At 40.0% G+C, this 18,560-nt stretch overlaps 1 protein-coding gene across 3 annotated transcripts in view; it reads right to left on the minus strand.

Moving 5' to 3' along the window:
- The window catches only part of GK (glycerol kinase), a 70,882-nt gene that overhangs the window by 38,381 nt on the left and 13,941 nt on the right, over nucleotides 1–18,560 (minus strand). For 2 of the 3 annotated variants that reach the window (XM_053655790.1, XM_037127024.2), the window contains exons 3-5: nucleotides 18,378–18,484; nucleotides 11,021–11,098; nucleotides 2,848–2,931 (exon numbers count right to left, since the gene is read on the minus strand). In XM_053655790.1, the coding sequence (XP_053511765.1) occupies nucleotides 2,848–2,931; nucleotides 11,021–11,098; nucleotides 18,378–18,484 (269 nt within the window). The remainder of the gene's footprint in view (nucleotides 1–2,847; nucleotides 2,932–11,020; nucleotides 11,099–18,377; nucleotides 18,485–18,560) is intronic. The other variant, XM_053655791.1, reaches the window with a different exon arrangement.

Consider the following 18,560-nt stretch of genomic DNA (forward strand, 5'->3'; position numbering starts at 1 on the left):
AAGAACTTGGAATCATTAAAAGAATTACTTCACCATTCTTTCTCCATGGCGGATTGTGAAAAACAAACATCTCCATTTTAACAAACCAACGTTATTTTTAACTAAATAACTATCATCCACTTTCTGATTCCCTAGTAGAAAGTATTTGTTCTGCTCCATGACAAAGGCTTGAGGAAGCGAAAGCATTAAATGGTACACAAAGCAATTGTGGAAGGTAACCAACAGGATCAGTTGAGCTTTGTTTGCCAGAATTAAGTTGTGTACTTAACCTTTATAACTTTTAGTGCATTAGTGCTCACTAGGTATTGTTGGATACTGACTGTGCTCAGATGGCTCCTGAAAAGATTCGGGCCCACAGCCTATTTGAAGGACACCAGGGAAGATTATACAGGCCGGCCCACTACACCTGTGAATACCAACAGTTATTGTCTAGTTTGGGGCACCCTGAACTATACTATTTCTTTCCCTTCAATTAAAAAACTAGTAAAATTCCTGTAGCGAACTTTCATCAATTCTTTCTCATTACTGAAACTGCCATTTCCCTTGAATGCTGCCTGTGTTTGATTTTGACAGTGGCTCCTATACATGAGATGTGAATTATGAACTTTAGGACACTCTGGTGGTTTCCACAGATGTGCAAAGCAGCAAGAAAAGGCTTGTCATGACCAAGGAAATGGGAGGCAAAGAGGAAGACGACAGACATGCACAGCCTATAGGTAACATCTGCATTTGCTGTCCAGCATCCATTCATTTTGCTTCTGGGAGCAGTAGCTCCTATTCTCTGTAGGGATCCATCCTCCTCCTCTCACCCTCAGCCATATGGTTTGCCGGAGATTCAACTACACCCCTAACACCCCCCATCTCCAGTATCCTGTCCTGACCCCAGTGGCAGCTTCAGGAGAGAGCATGGGGTCTAATCAGCTCAACCGAGATTTGTGCTCAGTCTGCAGGAGGCCCCTCTTCTCAACTCAGGCTGGCGGTGCGTGACTGGGCCCTGCTGTTCTCGTGAAGAGAGAACTGAATCAGCCACATTCGGAGCTGTCCTGGAAAAGACAGACTTGGAGGGATCCAGGTGACTGTCTGAGTCTGGAATAAATCAGCCCCTGAACTAAGCTACTCTTGGATCGCTGGTTCCATGAGCCAAAGAATTCCTTTTTAAAAAACATTCCTTTTAGTGTGGTTGAATTTTCTATTACTTGCACTGTGACTGACATAGGCCATTAGCGGCAGCATCGAGGAGTTGGCAAAGCGTCCCACGTCCGGGGAACAAGGGCAGTCCACTTTGTACACAGTGCAAGTATTGTATGACTGACAAAAGCAGACTTTCCTCATGGGGCAAGCAGACGTTAATGGCTTAACAGGAGTGATTGGGAAGAGTAGAGGAATTGGAAAGAAAAGTTTTACATTTGTGACAGGTAGAATAATTAAAAAGCCCATCTCAACCTTCGGTTTTTCAAACTATAGTGGGTTAGGGGTTTCAAAGCAACTTAGTGAGTTTCTATGACCTACTTTGAAAAAAAAAAAAGAGGATGGATTAGAATGGAAAAATATCAGAGTTCACAGAACTTGGTGAGATAGTATTGACTGGTGAAACTTTTTAGTTCTCTGGGTTTGCTGAATCATGATGCAAAATATATTTCTTACCAAGGGAAATGAACAAGAGACATGAAAGCCATCACTCTAGGCCACTTGTTTAATGATTCAAAGCCTTTTAGATCAGCCTTCTTCTATATTTTAATGGGCACAACAATCACTAGGGAGCTTAAAGAGGATCCTCCAGCCCCTGAAATTCTAGGATTGGTCTGGGGAGGGGGGCCTAGAAATACACCTTTTAAATACACCTCTTTAAGAAACACTGCTAGACTCCAGAGCAGTTGTTCCTACCAGAAAGCACACCCAGAACCACCTGGAAAAGTTTGAAATCACACATCTCAGGCCCTGCCTTGCAGGATTCTGGTTGCAGGTCTGGGCAAGGAAGGCCTGAGTCTTTCTACTTTTGTTATAAGTATCCCAGGTATCATACTAGAATTTGAGAACCTCTTTTCAAGGTCATGTTCTTTAGGATACTGGATTTCTTCCAATCATTTATTAAGAAAACAAAACTAAAGGCAAACTGACAACCGGATAAATAGTTTCCTGAGTCTCAGTGACTCTGTTGCTCCTTGACAAGGGCCACTTAGGTAACTGGGCACTTTACTCCTCACTTGAAAGCTTGCAAGTAGCCACAGTCATATCCAAAGAATTTATTCCTCACCAGAAACACTCAAAGCACTTGGTGTGAAATGAAATCAGGAGACCAAAGTTCTGTATTCTGGCTTTGCCACCAATGAGCTATGAGACTCCAGCAAGTCATTTTAGCCTTTGTGGCTTGGATTTCCTGAATAGAAAATAAGGCAGTTGAACTAGGTGCTCTCTAAAGGTTCTCTCCTTTCGTTAGTCCATGATCACAGAGGGCTGGCATAATATTTACTTTTTTTTAAATGGTCCACAAGTTTAAGACTATTAGAATACATACAATTAATTAGTAAGACTGCCAAAGAGGAAAAAAAATGTCAGTGGCTGGTATACTACCAAGCGATTCGCAAAATGCCCAAAATTAATTAAATTAAGAACACAAAAAAGTTAGAAAACTCATTAAAGAAGCTAAGACAGCAGAATTAGATTTGCAGAATAAGAGACCAAAAGCCAAAGAGAAGACCCCAAGCTGGAAAACTAAGCCCCTTTGGAGGTAATTTCTGAGAACAATCAGAAGAAGTGCCAGATCCAGATCCAGCAGCAGTGGTCAATTTCCCCCAGCACGTCTGAGCTGGAAGGCTAGGAAGTGAGCAAGAGCCAGTGCACCAATACCTGAGGAAGGGCCAGCAGCTGGAACTGAAGAGCCAGAGGGAACAACGGCAACTGGATCTGAAGGGCCAGGAGAAACTGGAGCAGCTGGAGCATTAGGAGAAATAATGGCAATTCCTGCTAGAGACGGCCAGATTCAAGGTCTGTGTTCTCTTGTCGACCACTTAGGAAAGGGTAGCTCACTCACATTGTGGGCAATTTCATCACAGTGAACATTTTTTTCTACACATTTAAGCGTAGAAAGAGAAGAGACATAGAGTACAGAAGGGGAACAAAAGCAGTCCAGTCAGAGTCTCTGGTTCAATATTATTTTCATTTGAACAGAGACCAGGTATAGACCTGATGTTTTGTTCAGGATGCCTCTTCCCTACCTGGCCGCATGTCTGTGACCTAGTTAGAAAAGTGGCTCAGATGGTTATTGGCCACCCACTCAACCCCTGAATTGAAAGGCTGTATGAAATAGTGAGTGAGCACGTTCATGGGGGTGGGGGGGTGCTAGAAACTAATGCTAAGGAAATGTCAGGATCTCTGTTGAGGCCATTTGCAGGAAGGCACAGCCCCAAGAAAGTACTTTTCTGTGACAGCAGCAGGAAGTGAAGGCCATCGCCACAAAGAAACATCAGGTCCAGAGGGAACGGGAATAGCTAAATTCCAAGGTGATTAAAAAAAAAAACAAACTAAGAAAAGTAGATGCTAAGGAGTCCAGAATATTATACAACATACTTCTAGAAGGTATTTCCCTCGTTTAGACCAAGAAAATTGGTATTAAATTGTGCAGGCCATCAATTGAATAGGTAACTTAAAAAAAAACAACTTGGATGACTGAAAACTTTCACTTGCATTAAATAAACTTACTTCCACCCTGGCTGGTGTGGCTCAGTTGGTTGGAGCATTGTCCCATAGATTGAGGGGTCACAGGTTCAATTCCCAGCCACAGCACATGCCTGGGTTATGGGTTTAGTCCCCCTTCAGGGCGTGTATGAGAAGCAACCAATTGATGTTTCTCTCCCCACCTTCCGCTCTCTCTAAAAGCTATGAAAAAAATGTTCTCAGGTGAGGATAAAGAAATAAAGTCTGGTAGATTTGGTTTGCGCTGAAAAACAAAGCTTTAAGAGTGAAGAGAAATGCAGTTGCCTGAGTGCCCATGGACCAGGGTTAGTTCAGTGATGTTGTGACAGCACAGAGGGAAAAATTATTTTTAGATTATTTAGAGATTTGTGTTACTTTTGGTTAGTCATGACAATAGAAGGGGAAATTATCTAAGGAAACCGATACACTAGAGGTCATCTAAATTATTTTTAGGGGACTAGAAACAAAGGCAAATAATATATCCTCCGAGATGGTTTGTTATGATGAGCTACTGGCCTGACAGGAATTGAGACGAATGGGAGGCTCCAGGTTATGGAACACGCCCTAAGCGAGGACTGCTGATGGCTACACAAAGGGTTATCAAGTGGTTTCTCCCACAAGAGGCACAGTAATAGTAAACCAAATTTAATTGCCACATGTTACCACTTGCCAAAAGCTAAGCTATTAATTAAGCTGAGTAAGAGGTCATTTGCCAAGGGAAAGAGATTATATTGATGACTGTCCCTGATGACATCTTCGGAAGTCAGGTGGGGACAAAGGAAAAATGGAGTTGGGGAGGGGATGAGTTAAAATGCATATATGTATGTGCCCAAAATGTGGGGGCTGAAACCTCTTTCAGCTGTTAGGTGTATAGATGCCAAAATGCCAATAATGACTCAGAGAAGCGTGTGTGTCCCCGGGTAGGCTCTGCATTTTCCCCTAAGAACATCTGTCATGTATAAATCAATCCTTTCCTCTGGCATTCCTGGATCAAAAAGGCTATCAGCCAATTCAGAGCAGTGGTCATGGCTAATGCTTACGGAAACCCTGAATGTATTAGGTCAATGATCTTCACCTCAGACCTATGAGGTCTGCGCTTTGAATTTCTCTAGTTTAACTCTTGAGGGAAGAGGCACACAATGGTAGTGAGTGGAAAAGCCAGGGGCTGACCCCAGAATCTGAATCCAGAATTAAACCTCTATGACATAGGTATAAGCCAGGATGACTTTGTACTCTTATTAAACAGAATATGAAGAAATACCTCATATTTCTTTTGAGGTCAGAGACCTCAAAATTAAAATCTAATTCAGTTATTTTATTTTGCCATTTTAATTTAATTTTTTTCAATGACAGTTTATATTCAATATTATTTTCACGCCGTTATTTTAAATTTGAACTGGTCAGAGTTAAAGAAATCAACCATTGCAAAATACGGCAGTGTTTCTTTATCCAGGATCAAAGGAGACATAAGGCACTCAAAGAACTGAACTGTGTCATAAAAGACTTGAAATAAGGAAAAAACAAGTGGATCTTGACAAAGCTAAATATCCTAGATTTTACCAAAGTAAAAAAATCAGCCCTGGCTGGTGTAGCTCAGTGGATTGAGCACGGGCCCGTGAACCAGAGGATCGCGGTTTGATTCCCAGTCAGGGCACATGCCTGGGTTGCAGGCCAGTTCCCAGCAGGGGATGCACGAGAGGCAACCATACATTGATATTTCTCTCCCTCTCTCCCTCCCTTGTCTTCCAAAAATAAATAAATACAATTTTTAAAAATAAAAAATATGTATAAAGAAAATTTTTAAAATCTGTAAAGCAATCAAAATAAAACCACACTTTTGTTGTTTAAGGCCAAATGTGCTTAGGAGTTTTTGGTGCTTTGCCATTTATGGTTTGCCATTTGTGCTGATACTTTGAAAGATAACCCAGTCCAGAAAAGATTTTAAAAATTGAGCTCAAGGTTCTTGCAGATCACAGCAAATGATTACACAGGTTTAATCATTGTCCCAGGGTTAACTAATATGTTAAAAAAAAACCCAAGGTGAAGACGATGAGCAATGTTTAAAATTGCACACTCAGCCTAAAGAGCTATGGGTCATAGGGACCTTTAAATCCAACATCTTAGGGAAAAATGTTTTTTTTTCACCTTATAATTTCAATAAGGAAAATGTATTCAGAGTCAAATGTTTCGGTTGGTGGTTCTCTTTAATACACTGAAAGTCTTTAGGCGACGGCCCTTGCCTCCCTGGATATCAGTCCTTACTGTGTTCTCTCCGACTTAGGCCGGAACATGTCACTAGTGGCATCAGGGAAATGTGCATAGGAACACAATAGATATCGTTGATTCTAGCCTTCCCCACTCAACGTTAGAGCCGCTTGGCCGATTTTGTACTTCTTTGTACCCAGTTTAGTCTGGGTGTATTTATGAACCCAAACCTTTTTCAGTAATATGGAGACGCTAAGGTATGTAGACCACTAACAAAGTTGGTCTTGAAAGAAAAGGGCTTCAAAAAATGGCAGGGACTGGGGTGGCGGGAACTCTTTAGAAAAGAATATTGATGAAAATAATGCTAAGAGGGAGGGAGAAAAGTCCCAGAGGGTTGAGGATAACCAAAGACAGGCAAGAGCAGCCGAAGCCCTATTTCACATCCGGGGCCACCGAGATCCTGGCAATCCACTGGTGAGGTCATAGTACCAAATGGCTGCAGTGTGGCCCAGTGACTGGGAATCAGTGATGTGAAGTGATACTTCTTCCTTTTAGATGGCACACCAATGTTTACCTTGCTTGGAGAATGAATTAACACACAGATTCTAAAAGTGTATGAAACTACTAACATGGGCTACCTGTGCCTCAATGGACCTATTTAAACCTTTTTATAGGCTTATAATTGCATCTAAAAAGGGTCAGTATATGACCACATCTTTATGGCAAGCAAAAACAAATAGCCTTCAGTCTTCAGCTTCTTCAACCAGCGTATTTCGTGTGCACTAATAGTACCCTGAAATTCTCCTATCTCTTACTGTACTGGGGGTGAGTGGGCAGATTGCTTATCAAGGACTGCTGACCCACAAAACAGGTCACAAAAAAGGCAATTTTTAAAAAAGCGAAATGTAGACTCTCATATGCTCATCTATAGCAAATACTGCTTATCAGTTATGTAACTTAGTAAACAGAGGAAAATGAAGAGCAGGGCAGGCCTAGAGTGACAGAGATTTACAAGAGAAAGGGAATAGGAAAGAGCACACACAGACACACACAAGAATGCAAAACCCAGACTGTGTTATAAACAAAGGAGCTCACATGGATATGTAAAAGTCTGATTCTGTTTCCATCAATTGTACCTCGTGCTATCTTAAGATAAAGCTGTGATCGGCTTAATATTATGTTGATATTCTCAACTGAAGACTTGCATGGAGATAGGACAGCTTAGTGTTTTCCTGGCGAAATAAGTTGGAGACAGAATCTATCCCTGTCATTACTAAATGGCTCCTTTCCTTTACTATGACCCCTGCTCCTCTCTTCCAAATTCCTTTCCCTAGCCTTCTGTGCATCCCTGGTTTGGTACTGTATGCTTAGGGGTCGGTCACCACACAACCTGGTACATAGAAAGGCACTTACATTTTTTATTGTGTTAATTATTTTTACATTCATTCCTATGTGAATTTATATCTAATAAACTAAGACTATCCCCTCTATATAACCTACTTTTAAGTATACATTTTGAACAATCTCTTTCTAATAGAACCACAAGTTTCTAATTACCCAGAAATTAGCTTTCAATGCAAGGCTGATACTCACCTTATCCCCAAAAGCCATTTTTTTCCTTCCCAGGTTGGCACTCCTTAAATATTACTTACTTTCCTTCTGTTCTCTCAGGCTAAAAATCTTGTAGTCCTGTTTTATTTTTCCTTCACCTTTATGCCCTATCCAATTCATAAACACACACGTTGTATCTTCCCTCCAAAAGGTCTTGCCAATTTGCCTTCTCTCTCTATTCTCTATCCCCATGCGCTAATCCCAGGAATTCATTCGTAGCATCCTTTTTTACTGCAAAGAGATGAATCCTCTGCTTACTTTATGATTTGTCTTTTTATCTTCAGGTCTCAGCATATGTTTATGTTTGGCTTTCTGTATGCATCTTGCATGGGGATCAAAGTGCTTCTTGATTCTGTGACTTGATGTCTTTCATCCCCTTTCAGAAACTTGATCATCCCTCTTTCCTTTTCTTCTGAGACTCCAATACAAATATGACCCCCACCTTACCTTACTCCATCTTTCCCTTAGATTCTTTTCTGCATTTTCTAAACCTTTGTCTCTCTGTGCTTCAGTCTGGATATTTACTTCTGATCTCTCTTCTGGTTCACTAATTCATCTTCACCTCTGTCTAACATAATGTAAAACTCACCAACTGAGTTTTTAAATATGGTTTTAGAATTTCCACTTTTAAATTTCTAATGTTTCCTAAGGTTATCAATCTTGTCAATGAATTGCTTGAACATGCTGATCATGATTATTTTAAAGTCTGATGACTCTAACATCAGGATTTCCTCGAGGTCTGTCTGTAATGCCACTCATTTCTGTTGGTTTTTAGTCATGTGTTATTTTCTATGCCTCACTATTCTTTTATAGAAAACTAGAAATTGTATACGAAAACTCTAAAAGAAGTTAGACTAAGGGCATTAGCAATTTCAGAACATCTTAATCTAACTGGGGTTTAAAATGATCTGAACCTGGGCTTCGATTCCTGGGAAGGTTGGTATATTTTCAGTTTCCCTCACTTCTAGGATTGGCCCTTCACAGTCCCATTCAAAGGTTTGTGATTTTACCAACATTCATTCTCCACCTTAGTAGCCCCTGACTCCATCTTTTGCCTCCCTATCTTCATAATCTATTATAGTGCTGCTTAGCTTCTTGGATACTCTTTTCAGAATCTATAGATATTTCCAGGGAATAAACAACACTAAATGCCTGGCCCACCTGTCTGGGCTTCTTTTCTCTCCTGGATCTTGGTCCCATCATTCCTCACTGCCTTGGTAACCTTCCAGGCCTTCAGATAGTTTTGTTGTTCTACTTCTCTAGCTATTCTCAGCAGACAGGTGCATTGAAAGAACCCATTCCCCCTACTTTTCTCCTACTGTGCCCCATGTTGCTCAGGGCATGGCTTTCAAGGCCCTCTCCATTCTCATCAACCTTCTCTATCCAAGTTAGAACACAGGCTTTGGGGTTGGACAGGTTTACATTCTAACTGGTCCTACCACTACTTACAGCTCTATGGCACTAGACAAGTTATATAGCTCTTCCATAACTCATTTAGAAAACAGGGCTAGTAAAACCTATTTCAGGCTCATTGAGATTAATATGAGTAAAGTGTTTTGCACAATGCCTAGTATACAATAATAGCAGTTAGCACTTATTGAGCATTATTATCACTCTTAGTTCTATTAAAACTCTTTTAAATAAAGTCACCCTATGCTTGAATTTGATCCATCATTTCATTCTTTGGTGAAATAAGTGTACATATTTTTACCTTCACAGCTTATGTACACTATCCTCCAACTCTCCCTTTTCCTAATGTAATACAATACATTCTTTGAGGCCTACAATGGAGTTCAACCTTTCCCAAAGATATGCCAAAAACTCAACATCCGGACTAACCTCTACTTGCTCTAATTTTCCTTCAACTTAGCAACACACAGTTGATCAACTATTCCCTAATTTTGTGTTAGTCTCTTTCCAAAACAAAATTATAAAGTCTTTACACCAACAGCCAATAATCCCCATCCTCCATAACATACCCAGTACAGCACTAAACACGCAAAAAGTTCTCAAAACATGCATTTGGCTCAATATAGAGAAAAAGTTCATATTCCAGAGGTACGGTTTGAATTAATACTTCAAAGCACAGAGAATGGGGGAAGGGTGCAGAGGGACACAGGAGAAAAGGAAACGAGTAAATAAGTATATCACAAAGTTTTTCCTGTAAAACAGTTACTTGAATTCCTCACTAAAAGTATAACTTCAACTAACCTAGTTGCATTACTTTAAAATGACAACTCAAAGTCCAGAGGTTGATTCTGAGTTGTCACTTAATTCAAGTTTAGAGTTTAACAAGAAATTATTGGTTCCTTTGACTAGGCTATTCCTTTCATTAGAAAAAGAAAAAAGTAAAACCCAGACTAGTTCTAGCAGTTGGCTAAAATTGATCTGTGAAAGAATACTTCTCTTAGGTACTCGTCACTAGTATTGTAATATCCTGCTGTACTAATTTTCAAAATGAGCTGCTCATGAGCATAAGGGCAAAATAAAGATTTAAAAGCCGTACTTTTGTGTAATAGAAACTTTGGTTGCAATTCTTCAATAGTTTTTGAGTCTTTTGAAATCATGAGTGCAGAAGAAATATGAAATGGTTTTTTATAACACAGTAACATTCAATGCCTTAGTTTTTAATAAAGTTTCCAAAGGATTTATGCTACTTTTACAAGGCACCTTTTTTAGTATATTTTTTGCTTCAATATCACTTTCTTCCAATGGCTACTGAAGTAACTCTATTACTAAGTAAAAATAGTTGACTCTATAAATCATCCAATTTCTGACTATTCCTGCTTCCATTCCCCACTCCACAACCTGGCATTTTATTGACAAACATTGTGCTTTGCCACTTGTGACAGAATGATGCCTTTTGGTGAGTATATATTTAGAACCAAATTTTCCTTTTAGCAAGTGACAGTATCATTCGGTGCTTAATTGGCATGTGCTAAGAGTGATACTAAAATATACCCATGATCATTTACACTTAAATAAGATGTGATATCTAATGGTGGTATATTTGAGATTTTTGAACTCCTACCAAAATAGCCTCATTTATAGCAGAAGGAGCTAGAATTTTGAGATTTTGTTTTCATAACCTCAGAAGAATGGACTCAAAATCCTAGGTGGGAAGACCAAGTACACAGGTGCTTTGCCGAGAGATGACTACGAATATTTCTAATTTTGATTTTTGAGGGGAGAGGAGGAACTGAAATCTCTTTTAGGTGTCAGAAAACAGCAGCGATTATAAAATAATTTTGGCAACATTGACCCACTTGTATAATACAAATAATCAGGAAAGGGGGGAGCACGGGAAAGAGTTCATTCAAGATAGAATCAAGATGGGAATAAATGGCTAAATGTGGCATATAAAACAATGAATTTCTTAGAGGACTCTTCTGCCCATCCCATCAAATTATGGGAATCACGATGCATGCTTTTTTAGCCAGAGATTTTTAGTATGACAACACCTGCAAGGGGAGAAAGGCCTTGCATGTGCCATCCATGCACAACAGCTTACCTAGAGCGTTGTAGAGTGGCTCTCCAGTTATCTTGTCCCAGACTACGGTGGTTTCCCTCTGGTTACTGACACCAATAGCTTTAAAGAGAAAGTTAAACAGAAGAGACTAGAATATTAAACGTGGAGAAAACTACTTCAGAGCAGTTCTCTCTTTTTTTATAGGCACAACTAAACATAACAATTCAAAAACAATTTGGAACATCTGAAGTGGTATTGAGTTTATTTTCTGAGTGGCCCCAGGAAAAGTGAACACCAAGTGTTCACTTGGTGCCAAGTGTTTCTCGTTAATACTACAGACTCCTCCCTGCTTCGCTACCAGCACATGATGACATGGACCCAGATCAATATCCAAATGCAAGGCTCCCAGGTGGCCTTATAAAACGGAAATGCATTAACTTTCCAAATTTCTAATATCCATGTTATTATTCTGAGGAGACCAACAATCACCTCACTCATTTATTTACTCACTGCTACAAGAAATTTCCTTTTATGTGCATGCAAGAGTATGTGTGTGTGTGTGTGTGTGTGTGTGTGTGTGTGTGTGTACCTGTGTTTTAAGAAAATAGCCACAGGTAAGATCCCTCATGTTGGGCAAATGCACATTATGGTTAATTAGAAATTCAATTTGATTCCTGTTATTTTAATAATATAATATAAGACATAGGAGTTTGAGTCAGACATAAGAACACCATGTGACGGCATTTCCACTACACTGACCTACATACAACTCAAGTGCTATAGTTACAGTAAGTTATTATAAGTGAAATACGAATCCATCCCACCTTATTCAATTCAGCTTGATTCAGCTGCATCAGAGGTTCTCACATTTGAATGTACATTAGAATTGGCTACAGAGCTTTTAAAAAATATCAATGCCCAGGACCTGGCCCAAACATTCTGACTTAATTGACCTGAAATAGGATCTGAGTATTATTATTTTGTCTTAAAATTCACCAGATAATTTTACTGTATAGCCCTGGTTGAACATCCTGGGCTAAAAATAAATTGAGCTCTTTCTGAATTTAAGATCAAGGCAGACCTTAAATGCTATATAACCAATGACACATCCTGTGCCCAAATCTCTAGAATCACCTGTCGTGTACCATTCAGACAGCCCTACTGGTGACAAGATACTCACTACCTCTCTCCAGGAGGAAAAATCTCTATGGTACAGTTTTGCTGTGAAAAATCAAGTCCTTTTCCTCACAGCTTCTACCTATAGATCTTATCTGTAGTCTTTGGAGACACACAGGATAAGATTAATCCTTCTTCCACACGTTACTCTTTCCTACTCAAAGCAGCTATTTTGTCTCTCAAGTCTTCTCTTCCCTTATCTGGGCTAAACAATCCAGTTTCCTTCCACTGCCCCCGCCTCCATATGCCATATTCCTCCTCTCCTAGGAACACGCAGCTATCTGTATTACTCAGATCATACACCCAGAATAAAACATAATAAGAATATTCTGACCAACACAGAGCTGAAGGGGATGAGCAGCTTCTTTATCCAATGCAGATTTACTTACTCTGATACCTTTTCTAGAGGTACAAAGATGATGGAGATTCTGTTTTGAGGAAACTTAGAGGCATGGGATAAAAGGAAGAGATTTGGGAGTGTTTTTTTAAATATATATAAGGCACACATGTTTGTAGGACTAAAGAGAAAGGAGAATGTGGTGGTGGGGGGCTGGTATCAGTGGGACACAGTCCTGATCTTTATAGTAACAGGAGGGAAGGAGATTAATACACAGGTGGAGGGAGGAGCCTGAGGGAGGGTAGAAGGCCTCAGTTCTCCTTGTGATGGAAGAAAGGCAGCAAGAGATCCAGACATTAAGTACAGAAAGAGCAAGCTGGGGAATTAAGGGCCGAGAGCCTCAGCATGCTCTGTGAAGGACATAAGGTTATCTGTTGAACAGAAAAAGTTGGATCTCAAGTTTGGGGAAGCATTCGGTAGCACTCAGGCTCTGAAGCCAAACAGCTGGAATTCAAATTCTGCTTCCTCTGCTTCCTAGTAGCGTGACGTCAGGTCTCAGTTTAATCTTCCATAAAATGGGGATAATAATAGTTTCCACCTTACAGGGTTACAGCGAAGAACCCCTGAGTTAATGCATGTTAAATCAGTGCCTGGCACAGAGTAAGCACTTACTGCCGCCATTCATTGCCATCATTACTGAGGAGAAAGTGGAGTAAAAGTTGCAGAGAATGGGAGTGGGCAAAGCAGGACCCCTGAAGGAATTCCCCAGCAGCACTGTGGGTACAACAGAGGCTAGAGACCTCAGTGGGACCTTGATCCCAGGCTGCTGAAGTGGAATATTGTGACCATGACAACTTTACAAGGTGGGCTAACAATAAAATCATGGTTTACTAAATCTCCCATTCCTCCCCACTCCATGAATTTTCCACAAATACGCTGGTGGCTCCCTTTGCCAATATCTAGGAATCACTACTCTATGCTCTGCACAATACTTTTTTTATTGCTTCATTCTAACCTGTATTGAGAATGCAATCTAGAGCTATTTCCATCTAATTCATTGGGCACAGTCTCCTCCCTGCCCACTCCTTCTTTCCCCTCTATCTTAATTCCTTTGTGCCAAGTAAAACTGTTTTTCTTGCAAAGTCCAGTGAAAGAGCTTCTCAGGATTCTCCTCCAGCCATAAACACGCCTATTACTGGTTTCTCCCCAGAGCACATAGGCCTCATCCAGTGCCTACAAACTTTTTCAATGTTCTAACTTCTTGTCACTTTTACCCTGAAATCCTATTTTTTCTTTAAAAGAAACCTTTACTAATTGCTAATCCCAGTACATGTGCTTCTCTTAATAGTGCTTATTTTAACTTGCTCTTTCTCAGAATAACACATTCAGGTTTTGGGAGTCTCCACACTAGTTCATTTACCATTTAAGAGCATATGAAAGTCACTGTATTTCCTGGCCTCAAAGTCTTTCAGTTACAGATGCTATAATCGTTGGCATATGTAAACCCAATTTAGTACTCTTATATCTCAGGTTCATGCTTCACTTATACATTCTGTCTCAGGGGGAATTTTTGTTAACTGAGTATATCTTGTGAAATTAATGAAATTCACTAGTTAAATGTTGCATTCAACATCTCTGGTTCAATTTTGTTTGAAAGTCCTTATAAAAAGTTATTATCATCAATTAAGGAAATATACTTAGGAAAAAACCTTTGGAAACCCTCCAGGATGTTATATAATCGTCTTGGTAGAATTATGAATGATATACATCCTTATTTAAAAATAAAAATCTTGCCCTGGCTGGTGTGGCTCAGTGGATTGAGTGCCAGCTTGTAAACCATAGGGTTGCTGGTTTGATTCCCAGTCAGAGCACATGGCTGGGCTGTGGGCCATGTCCCCAGTACAAGGCACGTGAGAAGCAACCACACACTGATGTTCCTCTCCTTCTCTTTCTCCTTCCTTTCCCCTGTCTAAAAATAAATAAAATCTTTAAGAAAATTGAAAACTTAATTTGTAATTGTAACACACATTTAAAAAAGTAAAAACACACAGAGCAAAATAATGAAAGTGCCCTGTGGGAGGAGGTATAAAGGTTGAAGGAAATAGTATCTGGATGTTGTGTGCTTGAGCCAAGTTTTAACCATTGCAAAGGAGATGTGGCCACTGCTGGAAAGTTATTTAGGAGAATGAGAGGTCTTTCTGAGACCCCTGAGACTCTCAGGTGATGGAAAAGCAGGTGACAGAAATGCATGTGACCTCGCAGGGCAGGGCCAGGCAGTAGAGAAATGAATGCAACCATTTCCTTTTGCTTAACACACTGAGATGACTACTTTTATAATTGCTGAGAATGTTATACTCTCATCTTTGACAGTTTATGTTGTCCTTGGATTTTATCACATGAGAGGATAAATGAAGAGTATCTAGTAGTATAATTTTTTCTTCTGAAGAATAACTATTTAAATTATCTAGACTAGTCACTCCCTGATTGAAACACTACTCTAATTTAATCATACTATATGGGCTTAATGATGGTTAGAAATGCTACTTTAGATGTGAAAGTTGTAAATTAAGAATATATCAACATCCCTGGCTGGTGTAGCTCAGTGGATTGAGCTCGGGCCTGCGAACCAAACAACTGCGGATCAATTTCCAGTCAGGGCACATGCCTGGGTTGTATGCCAGTTCCCAGCAGGGGATGCACAAGAGGCAACCAATACAGTGACATTTCTCCCTCTCTCTTCTGCTTCCCCTTTAAAGATAAATAAATAAAATCTTAAAAAAAAAGAATATATCAACATAATATAAATTTTATTTTATTTTAATCTGGTATCATTTTCAAATGGATAATATTATGGGCTTTGATTAGGAGAAATATGCACTCTTTCTTAAAATAAAGTGAATAAAGTATTTCTTTATACAGGGGTAGGCACAACTAGGTATACGGTCATTCATATGAAAAAATAATACAAACACAAGAATAAACTGTTTCACATACTGAGAGCAGTAAAATTCCTATTGCTCACCCCCCGCACTTTATAGCTCCTTCAGTCCAGTGACAGGCAAACAGAGCTACCTAACTCTCTAAGTCAGGAAGGAAAGGTGCAGCCTATCTACTTGTCTTGTGTTCACCTGCGCTGTTCAGCTAGAGAGTGAACTTTAATTTCTGCAGGCCTTGTTCATTGGGACCCAAAATCAACCAACTTTCTGAAAGATGAGGACAAGTAAAAACGAGACTGGGATTTGCAAAAGAAATACAACCAGCTCTGATGAACCCTTACTGATTATCAGGTAAGGCTGTGTGAATAACAAATTGCTCTTGAGATGGAATACAAATTATGTATTTGCAACACTGGAACTAAAAACTGAAATGGTTTGGGAGGTTATCATCAGTGTGGCTCAGGGAAGAGAGCACAGAATTAGGAGACAGGGAGCATCTGTTATCTACCCAGTGTTACCTAACACACTGCACAGCTACATGGCCTGTAGTAAGTCCCCTTCCCTCTCTTGCAGCTAGGTCTAGTGACCAAAAATCCTTAATAGCATTAGTGTTTGCGGTGTAGAGTTCTATATAGGCAAGCAGAATCTTGGTCCTTGGCAGAGTCAGTCAATAAATCATCTGGGGGAACATTTAGCACAATTGGCTTGGTATGGAGTGGCTTGTGGAATGTTCTCGGCCTTGGACATGCACTGGCAGTGCCAAGAAGGAAGTGTTGGATCGCTCTGGCTCAGGTATGGCTTTCAGACTGGCCGGATAGAGGCGTGTAGAGCAGAGACCAGCATGTTCTGTATTCTTACAGACCAGTTAGTTCAAGTGAAAGACAAGTCACTTGGACTGGAGTTTGCATGTCATCTCCATATACACCACAAACAAGAGAAAAGGGCATGGTCTCCAAGTGGGAACAGAAGGCCAACATGTTGCAGCCCACCTTACCTGTAAAGTAGGTAAATGATGTCAAAACCATGGCCAGTCACCCTGGACTCTACATCCAGTACATGGCTTTAAGCCACCTAGATGATTTATGTCACTGGTAATGAATGTTTTGACAACAGAGTTGTGCTATGAAGGATGCTGTTTAGACTGTGAAAGCTAAGAGAACAATTCAAGGAAATACCCAGCAATCACTGTGATATACAACTCATCTGAAATTTGGTGGATGCAACTCTAAAAGAAGGTTGAAACACTTCCACTTAGTTGTAGGGATAAAGTAAGGGTAGGATATTTTTAAATTGTCAACAAAATATCAAGTCCACATGGGTGTTTCTCTTAAAAATCTGCAGTAATAGAAATAACTATGTTACTGTTACAATTTTCCATTAATTGGCAATTATTGTGATTATTGAGTCAATGTCTGTTTCTTCCACTTGACCATGAGATGTACAACCCTATTCGTGCTCCACTATTTCCCTAGCACACCCAGCACATAGTAGGCACTTTATATGTTTGCTGAGTGAATGGTTTTGGTTATGTCTAGTCTTTTTTAAAGTGAGTTTTATTTATACAAATAGGGAACAGTCTGAAAAAAATAAAAGTTTCATCTCGGGAGTGCTGGTAAATCTCAAGAGCCAAGAGAGATGATGTGAATCTTAAGGTATTTGCCATCACCAGTGATGGCTTCCCCCTACTTTGAGTCAAACTACTTAATGAAGAAAACAAACAGCTTTGAACGATGAACTTGTAAAGTTTAAACTATAAAGATATGGCATTTACCACATTACGCTGCTGCCCTTTATACCATCTTATTGATTTTAGATGACTGGGTTATTTTTCTTTCTCCCTGTATAAATGATGCAAAGTCCAACTTAGACAGATATCCTATGAAGCCTACTAGGAATTAACAAAGAGATCTGTAACAGTCTAACACTCTCAAACAGTCCTTTCAGGGAGATTTTACAAGCCAAGTGTTTTGATTTCAAAAAACCTCCCCTTTCCCCTGCTTCTCATTCTCGCCTTTTTCTCATTAGGAAAAGGCGTCCCTACCTATCCAGCAGCTCCAGCAAAAACCCGAGCATCATCTTTGACCCATCTTCCCCTCATCCCACTACTCTCTCTACTACTCTGACATCTGGTCCATCAGGAAGTTCTGGCCCTTTCTTCCCACCTTCACTGTCTTTCTCTCAGGACTCTCACAGCAGCCTCTACACTGGTGTCCCTGTGTCCACACTTATGCCTTTACCATCCACTCTCCACATGGCTCCACATGGCAGTCAGGGAGTTGTCTTCGAACCACAAGTCAGATTCTGTCATCCTTTGTTGTCTTGCTTAAAACCTCTTCATGGCTCTCTGTGATACTAATAGCATTCGAGTTTCTGACTGGTGCTACTTCTTGTCTACTTCCCTGGTTTCAGCTCCTATTGAAACCTCTTACCTACCCACCCTTACCCCTCACCCTCTTTTACTCTATTTTCGACACGCTGGCCTTCTTTCTGACCCAGAAATGTGCTGCAAGCATATTCATACCCCAGGACATTTGCATGTGCTGCTTTCTTTTCCTCAAATACTCTTCCCCCAGCTATTTGCATGGCAGGCCCCTTTTTGGTCTTTGAGACCTCAGTAGCAGTGTCACCTCCTCAAAAAGGCTTTCTCTGGCCATCCAATCTAAAGTAAGCCTCTCTGGGCACACCCTACCATATTACTCAGTTTCATTTTCTGCATGGAACGTATTGGTATCTAAAATTAGCTTCTATGTATCTGCACTAATTGTTGGTCTCAAACCCACTAAAATAAAAGCTTCATGAGAACAGGGACCTAATCTTCCTGTTCATTGTTGCATCCTCAGTTCTCACAGAAATGCTTGGTGCTACACTGACACTCAATTATGTGCTGAATGACTGAATGAATTTGATTGACATAATCATACCATGGAGAAAAATATGCCATTAAAAATACCTTTTATGTTGGAAATGTCAATATTGAGTTGCTCAAGTTTCTCACATGTTTTCTCTATACACTCATAGACAGACATCAGAATTTCCTTAGGGTCTTGTTCCACCCATCTTTGAACAAAAAGAATGCATTTGGTTAGTTCATAAGAAAGCAATACAATTTTAATTTATATCTCTAGAAATGTTC

The sequence above is a fragment of the Artibeus jamaicensis genome, unplaced genomic scaffold (genome assembly GCF_021234435.1).
Source record: "Artibeus jamaicensis isolate MK-2021 breed Jamaican fruit bat unplaced genomic scaffold, CSHL_Jam_final scaffold_1283, whole genome shotgun sequence".
In the NCBI taxonomy this organism is placed as follows: domain Eukaryota; kingdom Metazoa; phylum Chordata; class Mammalia; order Chiroptera; family Phyllostomidae; genus Artibeus; species Artibeus jamaicensis.